The sequence below is a fragment of the Habropoda laboriosa genome, unplaced genomic scaffold, assembly GCF_001263275.1.
Source record: "Habropoda laboriosa isolate 0110345459 unplaced genomic scaffold, ASM126327v1 scaffold95, whole genome shotgun sequence".
Taxonomy (NCBI): domain Eukaryota; kingdom Metazoa; phylum Arthropoda; class Insecta; order Hymenoptera; family Apidae; genus Habropoda; species Habropoda laboriosa.
In genome coordinates this window covers 232,708-249,226 of record NW_017100204.1, presented here as the reverse complement: position 1 = coordinate 249,226, position 16,519 = coordinate 232,708, and the positions used below count along the sequence as shown (strand labels likewise).

General features: G+C 36.1%; 3 protein-coding genes across 3 annotated transcripts in view; all 3 read right to left on the bottom strand.

Annotated features, from left to right (window-relative positions):
* Positions 1 to 7,632, bottom strand: part of LOC108570582 (two pore potassium channel protein sup-9) — a 163,264-nt gene extending 155,632 nt beyond the window's left edge. The window contains exon 1 of the mRNA XM_017932465.1: positions 7,573 to 7,632. The gene's annotated coding sequence lies outside the window, so the exon portion shown is untranslated. The remainder of the gene's footprint in view (positions 1 to 7,572) is intronic.
* Positions 7,633 to 11,262: 3,630 nt separating this feature from the next.
* Positions 11,263 to 14,064, bottom strand: LOC108570570. Its single transcript, XM_017932449.1, has 6 exons — positions 14,019 to 14,064; positions 13,483 to 13,572; positions 12,041 to 13,343; positions 11,705 to 11,781; positions 11,516 to 11,645; positions 11,263 to 11,419 (listed from the first exon to the last, which is right to left on the bottom strand). Exons 1-6 carry the CDS (start codon positions 14,062 to 14,064, stop codon positions 11,263 to 11,265), a joined length of 1,803 nt encoding a protein of 600 aa, XP_017787938.1.
* Positions 14,065 to 14,809: 745 nt separating this feature from the next.
* On the bottom strand, positions 14,810 to 16,261 carry LOC108570584 (viral IAP-associated factor homolog). Its single transcript, XM_017932467.1, is given in 5 exon segments — positions 14,810 to 15,096; positions 15,181 to 15,389; positions 15,452 to 15,672; positions 15,674 to 15,802; positions 16,221 to 16,261. Coding segments are annotated over 5 exon segments (702 nt in total). The 5' UTR covers positions 16,227 to 16,261; the 3' UTR covers positions 14,810 to 14,959.
* Positions 16,262 to 16,519: the final 258 nt, after the last annotated feature.

Genomic DNA, 16,519 nt, shown 5'->3' with positions numbered 1-16,519 from the left:
ATCAATTTTCAAGGCAATAGATCCTAATTTTTTAGCACAATCAAGTACCAAGCTTTGCTGCTTTCCTACAGCAGAAAGATCTTCAAGCACAAAGGGTTAAACTTTTTTAAAATACCATTTTCTCTACAATTACTCAACTTTCAATTCAACAGCTAAACGTTAAATTGCCCACAAAGAGAAAAAACGGTGCACAGTCGTTACCAGCCGATCGATCGTGAAATGGATCAATCTGTACGAAAGCTCCTCTAAACTCTCTCCATAAGCGTGTCGGTCGCGTGGACGTATAAAATTTCGACACCCCCGAGAGACACGATGTGACGACTGCACAGCCAGCCAGCCGTTCCTTTTCATTTCTCCAGTTACGACTGCATACAAACGAGGCACGATGCCAACTTGAAAATTACATTCATTTGGATGACTGGTGAGAGCCGTGCAAAGTACGATTCAAGAGTGAGCTCTGAGGCCATCCGCGCGAAAGTCACCGAATTTCCCCACCGCCACTTGCCTTCTTTCCCTCCGCCATTTATAAATTCTACCGTTTTCTCTCGTCGCAGCTCCGATGTTTGTGGACCGAGGGAAACAAACGTCCTCGTCAAACAGAATCGCTCAACTACACATCGTGTCGTTTGCCTCGCAGACGGGGTAAATATCAATCCATCCCCATTGTGTGTCCGCGATACAAGTAAAGTTTGTCGAGAATTAGACCCTTTGTTATTTTAATCCTCCCTCGTAACGCGAACCGTATAAACGTTTCGACTAATTTTCAATTTAAGTCCAACAGTGCACAATTTCTCCATCTTCCACCGAATTGTCTCTTAACTTCAACTAGATTATCGTGGACGATAAATTTCACGGCGATCTGAAATTTCCCTTATCCGTCCCCCAGTTTCGCATCTCAATAGGTCCCTCGGTGTTAAGTTGACACAAAAGATAAATTTTGTACGTTCTTTTATTAAATATAGAAAATAAAGGAAAAACTTTGTCTACCGTAAGGGCTGTTTCGTCTAAATAATATTCGTCAGGATTATTTAAAACTGATGTTGGAAACTATATTTGTTTGTTCGTCTGTCGTTGACGCCTCTTTCTTTTCTGGTCCGTCCTCATCAACTACACGCTTCCTAATTCGTTCTAATACAATCTCGCATTCTTATTTAACGCGTCCTTATATACGAGCCTTGACGCCTCTCTCTTGCCTCCAGGAAACCCTGGCCCATGTTGGTGGTTTCTACCCGCGAGCACGTGGCTGGGTCCTTACCCGACCCAGCCCTTAGCGCGTGAGGGTGTCAAGGCGTTGGGACCGGGTTTCTCCACAGACCTCTCGGTTCTGAACGATGCGGGTCATAAACCAGCGCGAGTCCCTACATTCGCTCGACCATACTCTTACACTACAAACAGCCGAATAATACAACGTGTCAAATTGACTCGAGGGACGGATGAGGGTTAACCGAGAAACGTGGAACTTTTCTGTCTGTAGACACCTGTTCGATAGTTAAAGATAAAAAGAAATTTGCATACGGCAGAACTTCGAGAATTACGACAGGCAATTAGATCAGGGGGATGAAAGTTCTTCACCTAGATGAAACTGAAAAGTTCACTCCGCGTATACGTTTCATAGTAGAATCACGCTAAGAGTTTTCACTGCTCTCGCTTACATCGCGTCTCGTTAACGATGCCTCGGACAACAACAATTTTCAGCACTCAGAGATGCTTTTCCCATGGAAATTCCGACGGGGAGAAGTCGCTGGAAGCTGCAATTTTCGAACAACGTTTCCTGTGGGCTTCGAATTACACGCCGCCTCGGGACAACGTTGCAATCTTTCCACGAGTTTTCGGTCTTCCCAACTTTATCGCTACAATTACTTTACCGTCGTCCGACGTTCTTCAGCTTCCCTCCAATTGTCCGCCTCTTTCGCCGACGATCAATTAGAAGGCTACCGGCAATATTCGAAAAACAGAGAGGAAGATTTTCGTCGCGAATGGTAAATCTGTACTTGTTTCTGTATTTCGTGTAAATTCTCCGATCAAATGCAAATGCGGGAGAGAATTTTTATTCGTACGAAGCGTGCAATATTGTCGAAGATCGGACGCAGTGAATCGAAGAAGCAACAATGCTGTCACTGATAACTTATCAGTTGCAATATCAGCCTATGTATGTGTTACGATTTATTAATGGCCGCAAGATAACACGCAAACGGTGTTTTGCAGTGCAGATTTATCAACGTTGCGTCCGTTTGTTTGAAAAATTGCAACGATAATGGCAAGTGTAAATATAAATATCGAAGACTGCCACTTTATCGATACAGTAGTAATTATTCATCGATGTAACGCAGAATTTATTTTTCGATTTTGTCGCGACGGTGTCCATTAGTAGTAGACAAGTTTCAGGGAAGAGGCGACAAGAAACTTGCACGTTTAGGTAGAAGCTAAGTGTGTTCTTGTACATACGGGCACGTAGAAAGACGAGTAATCTCATTAGTCGAGGTTTAAACTCTTTGATGTCCACGTAACAAAGGTAAAGGAGCTTAAAATGTATTCCATGCTTTTCTTCGCCACTAAGCAACCAGAAGCTATTTTTTCCTTTCGCGAAAATCACGGTACCTGGCTTAACTTAATACGCTCACACTCCAATTTACCTTTGTGACTAATCAAAAAATTAAAATAAAATTTACTTACTTTGCTTTACCTGGAAAAGACAAAAATGATGGTATCGTTTATCATTTTTCTCAAGAATTCAACTAGAAATTCCGACCTTTCCGTAAAAATCCTCGAACGCAGCAAAATGGTCTGGCGGGATCGTAGCAGTGGCGTTGAAACTTCTCGAATGGAAATAATGGCGAAAGCATAACCGCCGTTTGGAATTCACCGCGGTTAAAGAAAAGTTTGATAACGAAAGTAAAGTTTTACAACAACGTTCGATAATCTCTGCATAATCTTTTTCTCGATCAGATCACCGACCAGAAGTAGCACTAGTAGTTCGAAGGAGATTTAAAAATTAATTTCAACTTCGTGACCGAAGCAAATTACAAAAGGATTAAAACATGTTCGCGTAACGTTGCCTCCTGAGGATATCGCAACGACGTTTCCATTAAAGTAGAGTCATCCGATGAAGCACAGATCCTCCGAAGATTTTTCATTTAAAAAAGAAAAAAACAAATCCTAAGAAATGTCACGGGTAAATTTCTTCGATTCGAAGCTTTCAAGCTTCACAATACACACGGTACCATCGCACAGGATAAAACTACGAATGCTCCCAAGAAGAGTTCCGAACACAAAAGGAGCTCACGAAGATTAAGTCTGCCTTATACGAGATTATACACGGCAATAAGACGAAATCCCTGATTTTCTATTTTAAGAAGCATCAAGGGACTACTCTAAGCCGATCTCTCTACTGCTTGTCCTAAGAAAACTTCGAAATCCTCGGCATCCACTTGTTTTCCTATACCGAGCGCAGAATTTTCAAGTATTTTTTATTCTCCAAGCTACGTTCCGAAAGTCCTCGTCGAACGTCGTTCTTCAGGAGCTCGGGATTCCTCTAAAGACCCGGACGTCAAGTTAGGCTGCCGTTCGGTAGAATCCAGAGTGGCGTATGATGGAGGAGTGATCTACGAGCTAATTTCGAGACAATCTTCGGGGATCTTTCATCATCCTGCCTGACGTACCGCCTCTTCTTCGATAATTTATCGGAATGGCTTACATGCCCAACCTTATCGATCCTTTTTAAAGAGGCGACACACACACACACACACATGTGAAACTTCAATCCTGCAACTTCTTTCATCGTAACGCGGCTCGAATAGCGATAACCGGTCGCTTTTAAGAGGATGAACGTGGGGAGAAGGTTAATCGAATTCGAAAGTGGAAAAGCGAAAACATGGTAACGACGATGAAGGTGTAGTATAGACCTCTTCTCGTCCCAATTTTCTCCTAGACAAATAGAGTTTCGATTTCATTCGGTTCACGCGATCCTGCGATAAATCCGCGAATTAAACGTGAAATAGAGAATTTAGAGAGCGTTATACAGAGTTTCCATTTTCGATAGCGTTCTTTTAATTCTTCGCGCTATAGCTGCGATTACGCGTGACTTTTATTGGTATCAGTTTCACTCGACGAATGTGTATTTTATAGCGTGCGAAAATTTTCGATAAAATGCGATTGGCAAAAATTAGGAAGGCTTTGCCTCGTTTATATCGAGTGTCGTATACCTCTCTCTTATCTTTCATTAGTTTTTAGTCATCCTGCCTCCTTTCCTTAACTGTAAACAAATCCGCATCATCCTAACGTTAGTCACCCCGAAACCTAGACCTCCACATCATCCTTTACTTTTACTCATCGCTGAACCTAGACCTCACCGCCTCTCCCTACATTCACCTCTGAGACCAACCCCTACTCTCGTACTTACCTTTTCCGTCGAAACAGCAGATTTTTGTCTAGTGGTCTTCACGCACCGAACGTTACCGAACTGTCTAATAAAGTCGAATAGTACTACGCGCAGAACAGCTCCCTTATTTCGCCCCAATTCCCGTCAGGCTCTCCTACCGCGTACCTATTGAATATAATAAACCAACGCAAGGAATCGCGAGCCGCGGAATACAACACGAGTTTGCACTACTGAAGTCTGATCGTACACGGTGTACTACTACTGAGAATCAGTGATCTCGTCCTGTCGTATAGCCTTTTTTTGATTTTCATTTCTAAGAAAGTGATTTCTTCGATTCTTCTGTTAAATAAATTTACTCGGTGCTTTTTCAATTACACACTTTTCCATTCTCCCGGAAAGAAGCCTGGAACAGTTTCCTCGTGATTCCATAAATTCCCTCAAATGACAAAGTTTAAAAAAAAAAGTTCGAGGCCAATGTTGCGCATACATTACAAACTTCTCCTGTTTGCAAAAAAATACAAGTTCGTGCAACAATTACTTAACCAGCGACAACAAGGACAGCAACATTTTTTTCCACAGGGTAAAGAAAATATCTATCGAAGAGTAGAAAAAAAAAAATTCGACGCGAAACGACATTTAGTAATTACCCGCACGCGTTACTTACGAAACGAAGTAATTTACGACGGAAACCCTTGATGATTTTCCATCAACTCCCTGGTATAGAGTTTGAAAAAAAGTTCATTGTTTACTTACGCGAATATAACACACACACACACGCGAAAAAAAAAATAGGTTTCGTAGCCTTCTATCGAAGCACATGTTTACAAACGACTTTACCGAAGTGCAATTTAATTTTAAAGAGAACTCGATTTCGCCAGCAGCAGCAGCCGAAGGGACACGCAATTTAGACCGAGCCAACTAAAAGCATCAACGATGAGGCGCTTTGAAACGTTCACGGGGACCTGTCTAACAAGCTTCCCGTTTCGGTGCCACAACGTATGCTCGACACGTGCTTATCAACGTCACAAACGGCCAGCGAGCGTACGGTGATAACGCAGTTAGGGTGCAACCTAGGGCGTAGTTTAGAACGCATGCGAATGCGTCCGAGTATCATCGTGTTGACATCTCTAATGCTATTACCAGGGGGACCGCTGATGAAACGCTTTTAAAAGACGTTCCTCGGTGGACGTAGGTGTGTTTTAACGAATGCTGGATGCAGGATATCGCATTTGTTATGGCGTTTTTGATATTTTAGATTTTTAGGTGGGAATAGTTGAAAAGTGAAGTCAAAGATTTTTTCCTTATTCTTATTTTCAAGATAATACATTTAATTTCTGTTTCATATTCACTGATATCTTAGATTTGTATATGGCAACACTTGAAAATTGAAGTCAAAGATTTTTTCCTTATTATTAACTATTGCACAATGTACAAGAAAATATTACTTGAAAATAGGAAAACGTAATAATCTCATAATAATCATAAAAATATAAAGGATTAGAATAATTTATCAATAATCTAGTCAACTACAGTCAGTATTCAAAAAACTTGCAGAATTTTTATTACTCCCAACGCTAACTGAGATAAATCATAAGCCACCATTTTCTTATACATCTGAGAAGAAAAAAGAAAGAAAGGAGAGAATTTATTTGAAGCTTGCTTGAAGAAATTATTATTACACATTGGAATTAACTTGAAATTGGAAGTGTAAAACTAATAGGCAAATATTTGTTCTCCGCGGGAGCACGGTTCCCCTGTATTTTCAAGGGTTTGTAAGTAATACGAACATTGTGATAGCTTTAATATCGCGGAGTACTTCATAGTATAACTCATACGGGATCGAGTTACACCGCGCGTGCATCATCGAAGCAACTTTCTATCTTCAACCTTGTTCAACTAAAATGAAAATTCAACTTACGGTCAGCGTGAAAAAAAACTTCGATATTGACGATGCAACGCTTAAAGCTTTCACTTGTTAATTTCTAAACTTAGCCAAAGTTCTGTTATTCTAACATTCGGTATCGATTTAATGCAAAAATACACACCGTCAGATCTTCACACAATCGTTAATAATATTTTTCTCTTATATATTTAACAACGACCTTTGTTAATTTTTCAGAAAAGAAAATTTTATTCATAATTTTTGAAGAATAGCTGTTGCCAACGTATATGAAGGATATTAAACGAACAGAAGCAATAAAGAGGGCGAAGAATGTTCTTTCAAGTACGAAATATATTTATGCCTGGACGCACTCAATTATTGAGGCACATTTTTCTTCGTGTACTTTTACCTCCCAACATTATTAATACCAGCAGACTCCATTTTTCTAAATAAAGCAGCAACGTAGTGTAATTCGTGGCTTAATAACATACGGTTAGGTCTCACGGGGCTGAACATATTTTTATTCGTTTACCTCGTCTAACCTCGAAAACTTGAGAATTCTAACTTCTAAATTAAACTTTAATTGCGTATTACAGTTTTTCACTACAAAAAAAAACCCAAGCATGCAAATTTCAATGTTCACAATTCTAATAATCCAACAGAATCGACTATTTTCAAGAAAATTTAACCAACTGTATTTTCGTTCCGTTTGTTCGTATAAAAACACGAAAGTAAGACGATCCTGTATTGACGAGGTTCAACAGTGAGTGAAAGAATATTTTCGATCTAGTCGACCGAACGAATAGAAAAAAAACTGCGTTATAAGCACACGAACACGACTTCCGAAAATTCTCCTCCAATGTTATTTCCAGGAATTCACAAGCCTCGAGGCGAAGTTTGTTTTCAATAACAACACGCGAGTCGCCAATACGCCTCGCGTTGTAAACAAAAAAGTGTTTAGACCAAGGAAGGGCATCCCGGCCTGGCAGGCATACCAACGAGCTCGATAGTATGTAGTTGTGAAAAACACATAGCCAAACGACAGAGGCGCACGCGGCATGGCACCGGCGAGTGACCGAGACAGACAGATCATCGTTCGAATCGAAGCCAATTATCGGCGTCAGCGAGAACTGCCAATCGAATAAGGAACTCGATCCCCGCGGCTACTCCGTGGCAGATACGGAAACACCGTCATATCCGTGCTTAAACGACGTTCTACGTCGACGATGGTAGGAAAAATAAGAAGGAAAAAGGAAGAGAAACAAGAGACAGGGAGAAAAAGAAGGAAAGATTAAAACAGTAGTATCCTTACCTTTCACGTCACGACGAGGTGCACGCGAAATCCGACCACGCCATTCTCTGTCTCGAGCACAGCACCGCACTGCACCATATATATACACAGAACACACTTCAACACATCTCCACCCCCTACCGAACAGCTTTTCTTCCGAATCTTTCTCTGCTTCTCTCGTATTTCTCTCGTTACTTGTCTATTTCTTCCTCACCATCTTTGTTTCTCGATTTACCGGTTACTCTCTCTGTTTCACCCGGTTGCCGTTCCTTGTCGAACCCTTCTACCCTCTCTATATCCCTCTCTCTCTCACTCTTTCTCGATCCCTCTCACCCTGTCTCTCTCTCTCTCCCTCTCACCCTTTCTCTCTCTTTCAGCGACCGGCAGGAAACCTTTTCGTCGGCCTCCCTTTTCTCCGGCACCCTTTCTTCTTCTCGTTATGATGTTGAACTAACGACCGAGCCGCACGATATCCGCAGCACCGAAGGATCGTGACGTCCACGGCGTTCGTCGACGATACAGGCGGCGTAGGACGAGGTTAGGAGGAAGAGGAAGAAGAAAAGGAAGCACCTCCCTGCGGCACGCGCGCGCACGAGAGAGAGAGACAATCCAGCATCCAGCTACGCCCGTGACAGCGTCTGGGCAACTACTGAGGACGATCTGCGCGGTTCCGGCGCAAGCTTTCGTTCGAATTTTGACCGGCTGCAGCGCCACCGTAGTTATCCCTTTTCGTTAACGGTTCACTATGGTGCGCACCACCGTCCGCGGTTCACCGCCGTCACTTCTCGTGGTTGCAAAAAGTCGTTCGGTCCATCGATGGGTATATATTTCATTTCGATTCTAAGGAACCTTAATTTCAGATTCCTACGAATCTAATTACGTATATTTCTTTCGTTTCCGTTCATTCTATCGTGAACGGTGGGACGCATACGTCTCGTTTAAATATTCGAATAGGAATTCGCCTCAATTTCGTATCCATTACACTCTCGATGATCGAAAGGTAAATAGAAAATAAAAGAAGAATAATTTGATCAGAAAAAAGTTGAAAGGGTAAGACTTTTAAAAAGTTTTATTTTTTATATTACTTTCCCTTTTCTAATTAAAGTTGCAGGAATCTTTACGAGTAACTTCATATTAAAATTGCGTATAATTTACGAACTTTATACAAATGCTTCAGCAAAATAAAAAGTACTATGTACTAATAAAACAAGCATATTTACTAAACGTTGAACAGATTCCAACTCGTTAACGCAGCAACGTGCTTTTAATCTTTTAAAATGTATAACTAAATCACTATTAAAAAAGGAAGTTTATTTTCCGCATGATATTTTTTATGATTTAACCTCACCATCGACTAAGCATTGCTTCGTAAACATTGCCATTAGACCTTTAACATTTCCGTTTACACTTTTCATCGAAAATGTCAGCGTGTTCATGAACTGGATATAAAATTAACAATATATCGATCAACAATAATCATCGTTAAAAAATAATATGAAAAATTGCGTCGGTACAAACGTCTCTGTACATCGTAACTACGTATTATTTTATACATAAAATTACATAAAGTGTAAATATTGCAGTAAATGTTTCATCCTATAGTAAATTCGAAGTAAATTTGTATAAAGTATAAAAGAGAAAGGCGTTGATCTTAATCCACGGATTTGACCGTGGAATTTTTACAACTGAACAGTGTAAATCGTGCGACAATGAAAGCGGGGAATTCTATTTTATCCATTGCACCATACTGTACGATCGTCGGTAAATTCTAAAGTATACGAGACAGAATCTTTTTGCGATTTACGAGCGAAAACCAACGTGTAAATAGGGACGAATCACCGATATTTCGAGAAACTATACCGTGACTAGAATCACGATGCGTACAGGACTGCCTTTGTTTTTCATTCTATTTCTTTCCTGTAATCTCTCCGGTAGTTCTGATAGGATATTTTGGGATCTTGATGACGTAGCTGTATTCATTATTCATGTGTTATTATATAAAACAACGTATACTCGCAAGTAAAACAAGCAAGATATTGCAGTTTGACCGTTTATAATATCGTTCATGCATCATATTATTGTTATCGATGCAAATTCTTAACGATAACTATTCTTAACGATAAATTATAATACACAAAAATACATTAATTTTCATAATTTTCAGATTTACAACTTCGTGTATAAATTAAAATTTACATTTTTATAAAAATTCGTAACAGACGAGTAGAATATTTTTTCAAACAAAAATAAATACCGTAAACTAAATAGAAGTGTTACTGAATTAAATGCACACGAACGACAAATTACTGTTAATTGTAAAAATTATCCAAGCTTCGCGAATTTTTAATATATAAATACAATATAAATTGCGATACAATTTTTGAAATTCTAATAAGTTGAGAAATAAACGGAGAATTAATAAAGCAGAAAAAAATTAACTGAATAATTATGTTTGGTCGAGCGAAAAAAAAAATCAATATACAAACGAAAAGCCATGGACAAAGTGTCGATTACGGGATCGAGACAAACCAATGGGGCATGAAACTACAGGGTTTGTGGTCACTCGATAAATGCTCCTCCACACTGAAACGATCCGTAGGCTTTATAGTGATGCCCGCTTTTCGCTTTTCTTTAATGGCATACATGGTAACACTCTCAGGGTGAAAGCTAATAATGGAGCAACCTATTACGACCATATCAATGTGCCTGCTCACGTAAGAATTCCCATACGTCACTGTGAAAGGTAGTATCTTTAAGAATTATCCTGAAACCTGTGATCGACAACCGGTTGAAATTTTCGCCAGTTACCGAATTAAGGTAAAAGCAATGGTATTTTAAATACATTTGTATCGTACGTGCGTTTAGTTATTCTTTTTATCATAAAATAAGAGAATTACAGGGATAATTGAAATTTATCGAATTTCTCGAATTCGGAACCAGGTTGAAAAATTTGATACGCCCTGTTTCAGAAAATTCCGCTGTTATGAAATTTTTTTATAATTTTCAATTTTTAAGGATATACGCTGTTTTTCGAGACTAATTAGATTTCCGGGGAAATTGTTTGGATGGAATGCGTATATATTTTTTAATATAAATAAAACTAGAGAAATTTGTGAAAATAAAATAACGATTTATTGTCTCTGTTATATTTTCATTATCCTGTTAAACATTTTTATATTAACATTACTTTATTTTCTAAAGTACAGATAATTTAGAACACAGTAATTTAGACAATGGAAAAGAAAACTGCTTTTATTGCGTTACAAAAATACATTTGTTACAAAAATAATATAATCTGTTGTGGCGAGCATAACATGTCGCTTACGTATCAAAAAAAGTGAATTATATATTTATACCTTACAAAAATAGTATTAAAATGTTATAAACAACAGCACTTCCTAAATTTATAAATAATCAATACTGCTTCTTTTTTTTTAACTTATACAAACTATGAACGAGTGTTATTATTGTCTTAATTTTACTGTGTAAAAGTAAAGAATACAAAGAAATGGCACTATTACGTAACCTACAAATACATATACACATAAAATATCACTAGTTTATTTAAATTTTACTCTTACTTCTGAAAAATTTAAATAAGAATAATACTGTTAGACACATTGCAGACCAATGATCTGAAAATGACAAAAAAAAAAAAATTCAATGGCCAAGCTACGTCGCATGTTATTCAAAATCGTCAGTAAGTCAAACTTACCAAGCGTTCTTATGACTCTTCATATGATTTTCGAAACAACCGAATCTACTATAAACTTTATTGCACACGTTACAAGTGAATTTCGGTGAATCATTGCGAGTGTAATGATCGTGATGCGCTATTTTTAAATGATGAACTAAAGACGATTTATGTCTGAAAATAAATTTCTCTCGATGTAGTTAATAAATTTTGAAACTCGCGGTCTTTTATCCGAAAAATATATACGTCTTAAGCTCCTTTTTTTTTTACCTATACTTTCTCATGCATATGTCGCATTTAAAAACTTCTTTAGAATGACGGCAGTCAATAACATGCCTATTGAAATGATATTTTCGATTGAAAAGCCTACCGCAGGCTTCGCAAAGTATTACGTACATGCCTGAAAAGAAATTCAATGACAAATACCACATTTTACCACGAATGAAACCTTACATTTACCTCCGTGTGCTCCCGCCCGATGCATTGCCATTGTACGCGCGTTCGAAAACGTTAGTGGACATGATAAACATTGAAACCTACAAGTGTATTTTGTGCTTTACAAGACGTAAAAATTTCTAGGAAGAAAGAAATGTTTGGGGTACGCCGCGCATTACGAAAAAATCAGTTGTAAAATCATTACTAAAACATGTGCGTAGTATAGATTTCACTTTAACGAACAATTCAAACAAGCAGGTTAACAATATAAAAAATGTTACAATAGTTCGCAGTGCAGAATATTCTTTACGAAAATGTTCTTTTCGTATCGCGTAGACGTCACTCAAAAAATTCACTTACACTTTTTTATTGGTATCACATTCGTTATTTTCTTCAATTTGTGATATATCTGTATCATATGAATTTTCCATTTGATCGTCAAACATATCTAAAATATCATTGAAATCTATTTCTTCGCTAGAATTACTGATTGCATTGAACTTTTGTTTTTCTTGTGTACATGTAGTGTCTATGTACATTTCAGTCTCTGTACCTTTTTCATTCTGACAACTTGTAAATTGTGCTAATGGTGAATCAATATTATCTGCATATTGTAAAAGATTTTCGGTATCAATTGTTGAGGCATATGTGTTTTCACTATTTAATTTCTTAAAGGTATCATCAATTACATATATACTGGGCTTTGGCTTTGTAACATTCAAATTTAAATCATTTATCTTAATTTGTGATTTTTCATTAGGCATTTCTGCTAATAGTTTATCTTTTGTAAGAGTGTGAACTCCACTATTTGTAATCCAATTTGAAGCACAATTCCCAAAGCAATAAGCACAGCAAGAACCAGATGAACATTTTAAATTTTTATCATTCGAGAGAGTATCTTCATCCTGATATTCTGAGAACATTAAAGATTGGTTTATTGAAATATTCTCCTTATTCAGTTTATTCTGCATGAAAGGCTGATATACTGTTGTATCAAATATATCAATTTCATTAGCATTTATATCATATGCCTTTTCATAAATGTCATTATCACATGTTGTACTTAAAGAAGTACAAGTTTCATCAGAATCTGTTATGTGCCATCTTAAACTATCTAAACTGATGTTGTCATAAAATTCATAATTAAACTTATTAAATATTTCATTACTTGAGAAATCAATTGAATCTTGAAAGTGTTTAGATTCAATATCTTGTAAAGAAGAAAGAGCCTGACATTCAGAACTAAAGTCTGTTGATACATTGTAAGTCACTGGTAATAATGGATTTTCTTTTTGTTCGTTTCTAAGAACAGATATTCCTTGCTTTTTACTCTGGTTTTTAGTACATTGTTTTAACTTCTTTCTTTGTGTGGAAGCTTCTAATTTTGTTGATGTATGGAAGATGTTTTCACCTAACATTTCTTTCTTGTCATCAGCAAAGGAAGGAACATTCCAATTAGGCAAATCATGCCATATATTTAAAAAAGTAAGTTCTTGTTTTCTTTTATGTGATATTCTTTTATGTTTATTTTCTTTTTTAACAAATATATTTTGAGAAAGGGAATGCTTTGATAATGCACCAGTGATGTGTACATTTTCATCCAAGTTTCTTACATCAACAAAAGTTCTAGGTAATTTCAAACTACTTTTTAAAATATTAGGAACTGTACGAGATGTTTTATTAAATATCAACATTTGTTGATCCATAGTTGTTTTGTGATGTATATTCAATAAGTTTAAAATCTTTTAGTTTTGTGGAAATACTTTTTCCTTTAATTGTATTAATTTTTTCAAAGTGAAATTATTCTTCATTCTGGGTTATATTTAATGAAATTATATTTGGATAGACATTTTCAAAATTTTCATAGTTCAAATTCCAAAAGGTATTAATTACTTATAATTATATTTAATTATAATTAAACATAACATAATTACTTAGTTTTTAAAATTGTCATTCACAAAATTTGCATATCCCAATTAAGTTTTTTTAACTTTAATCTAATTTATATATGTCAGTTATGTTTTAATTTTTAATACGGCTAAAAAACAAAATAAAAAAAATAGAAAATGTTAAATTACTGTATGTTTCTTCATACAGAATGTAGCAAAAAACAAATAAAGAATTAATTACGCTCTGACGAATTATATTAGGATACGAAAAGTAAAATAAAAAAAAAATATATTGCATAAGTTAGTGAATTAATAAGAACAAAGAAGCAATTATTGCAATGTCAAAATAATACGACGAATATTTCTGGCAATAAACTGATGATTTTAATTTTCAAATTCTATTTTTAATAAGCAGGTTATCGTATGTAAGCTTACCTAGCTTTCCTGACCAGTGTTTAAAACGGCGTTCAAATTTACAATCACAATTACCGCCATTTTTCCTACTTTAAATAAGTGTTTCAATGAAAAGTATAAATAATGTAACTAACGCGAAAAATCACACATGTACGATGTCTACGTGTTTTTTATTTAAAATTTTAGTCGTGCAAATGTCAAATTTAAACTGTTATTTTATAAGTTCATCGTATAATACTACGAATGGCTTCAGTCAACGGCAGAAACTAAACTGTTCTTTAAGCCCATGCAAAGAAGCATGGTGTGGCCTGTGTGTTAGATAAAGGAGTGTGAAATCTGAGAAGTCCTTGAACGACAAAACGTAAACATCTGCAAAAACTACACAGGCCTAAGATCACAGGCATGTACGTACAGCCCTATTCATTTCTGTTAGAATTTTCAAGAAACATTCTGTTCCTCATTTTTCGTTTGCAGTATTTACATATATACAGTCATCGAAGTTTGTTAAGAAAATGAACATTGAATTCAATGGAGAGTTTAGTGTACGTAACAACGTCATGTGTTCTTCGTATTTTCGTGAGTAGAATATTTGTAAATAAGTCGTATTAATTGAAAAATTAACTTGATTAAAAAGAATAAAGTTAAACGATGTTTATCGGCAAATAAGGTTATGTTTTTTCGGTGCGTGATAGAAAATAATGCATGTTATATTCTAGAATAATAGTAGTCACTTTATGAAAACGTAATATCATAAAGGTGTAGAAAATGTGGAAGAAATGATAATTTAAAAACTGATAACGTGATAATAAAATATTTTATTGTGGTAGTACGATTATTATTTATAGCAATAAAATTTCGAAAGTAACAGAAAATGATGTATGTATATGTGACAACAGTGATAAAATAAATAAAATGTTTTGTGCTCTGTGGTTTCCAAACATTGGTTCAGCTTGCATAAGTACCAGCATAAATACAATTACCAATCGTTACTCTCAGCTAGATCATCAGTTTCATGCCTTAATGTAGAAAATAATACATCCTTGATTTTTGGCTTTGGATCTTCCGTAATTTTTGTTGGTACAGCTTTTATTTGTCCCAACATCCATTCCAGTTCTATGGCAATACCACAATTCATATTAATATTAATATAAATGGGAACAAATTTCCAGAATGAATTTTTCAGTAAATTGTATATACCTGCTTCAGTTAGCTTCATGCCTCTTAATTCTATTGGTCCAATTATCTCTTTCACCATATTTCCACTGTGGTAGATAAAAATAGTAGGAAGATTGCTATCTGGCCAGTTGGGAATGCAAGTAGTAGAAATGCTTTTTAAAAATTTAGTTGCAGGGAATTTTCTTGCTAGGTTTGCTAAATGTTGATTTATTAGTGTACAAAGGGGGATGCTAAAATAAAAGATATAATAAGACAAGGTTCTCCTTGGGAATTCAATTTTTTTATGCCATACCCAGCTTTATATAAATGAAGTATAACCCAAACATCATCTCCAGCATTATTCACTTCTTTAACATAATCCTCTGCTGATATTTCCTTAACTTCACCATATTTAGATTTGTTAGCTAGTTCTTTCATTTCTGCTATTCTCTTTCGTCGATATTCCAGTAGAACCTCCTCATCCTCTTCATCTTCTAATTCATCCAATTCATCCAGTCGATTAAGTACCACGCCCAGTTTTTTCATTTACTGCATTTTCCACAATATCAACTATCTGATCCTCGGTAATTTCCTTCTGTTTCTCAGGTATAATCCCTTTACTCCTGAGAATGTCATTCCACTGTGTATCTTCATTCGGATCTTGCTGTATTCAGAAAAGTTAGGTTATGTTAGTCTGTATAGTACAATATGTCTTACAGTATAGGTAGAGAATTTTTTAAAATATTTTATTCAAAAGTATTTGCACAATGGCGGATATATTTAAAATAATTTTTCAATTTTCTTCTGTAATATTTAGTATTTCTTATTTGCAACCAGGTATATTCATCCTGCCATAACCTTCATTAATGATAACTCTTTCTCACTTACCATGGTATCAAATTCTTAGAAAATTAATACGCGTACAAAGGAAGTGATTTACAGTATGAAAATTGATCGATTGACAAACTTAAAAATTTTCAATGTCACAATTCGCTTATATCCGAATGAGCTGTGACCGACAGCTGATCACGTTTCACTACAATGAAATATACTATACAGTCATACTCCTACCCTTGGCTTACGTGCATTTATGGTATCATCAATGACGCATTCACAGTCGAATCCCATTCTATTTAAAAACCATAGCATTAGTCAGTGGCGCCTCGGATAGTCTTATTAAAGTTCCGATATGTATTTTCACGTATTTACCTGTTGCACAATCAGGAACCTTAAAATTCTTATATTTTCCTGCCAATACAATCGATAAATGAATTTTGAGGCAAATGCAAAAATACGCGTATTACGTTATACTTACAAATTAAGTAGGAAAAAACGTTAAACATGAAATAGCGTCAACGTAGAAAGCAGCGAAACGTGTATG

Excerpts from the sequence above, each read along its gene's own strand:
- LOC108570570 (XM_017932449.1), bottom strand. The coding sequence starts at position 14,064 with ATGGCGGTAATTGTGATTGTAAATTTGAACGCCGTTTTAAACACTG. Across the intron at positions 11,646-11,704 it reads TCGGGCGGGAGCACACGGAG|GCATGTACGTAATACTTTGC; the intron begins GTAAATGTAAGG and ends ATTTCTTTTCAG. Across the intron at positions 11,420-11,515 it reads ATATGCATGAGAAAGTATAG|ACATAAATCGTCTTTAGTTC; the intron begins GTAAAAAAAAAA and ends ATTTATTTTCAG.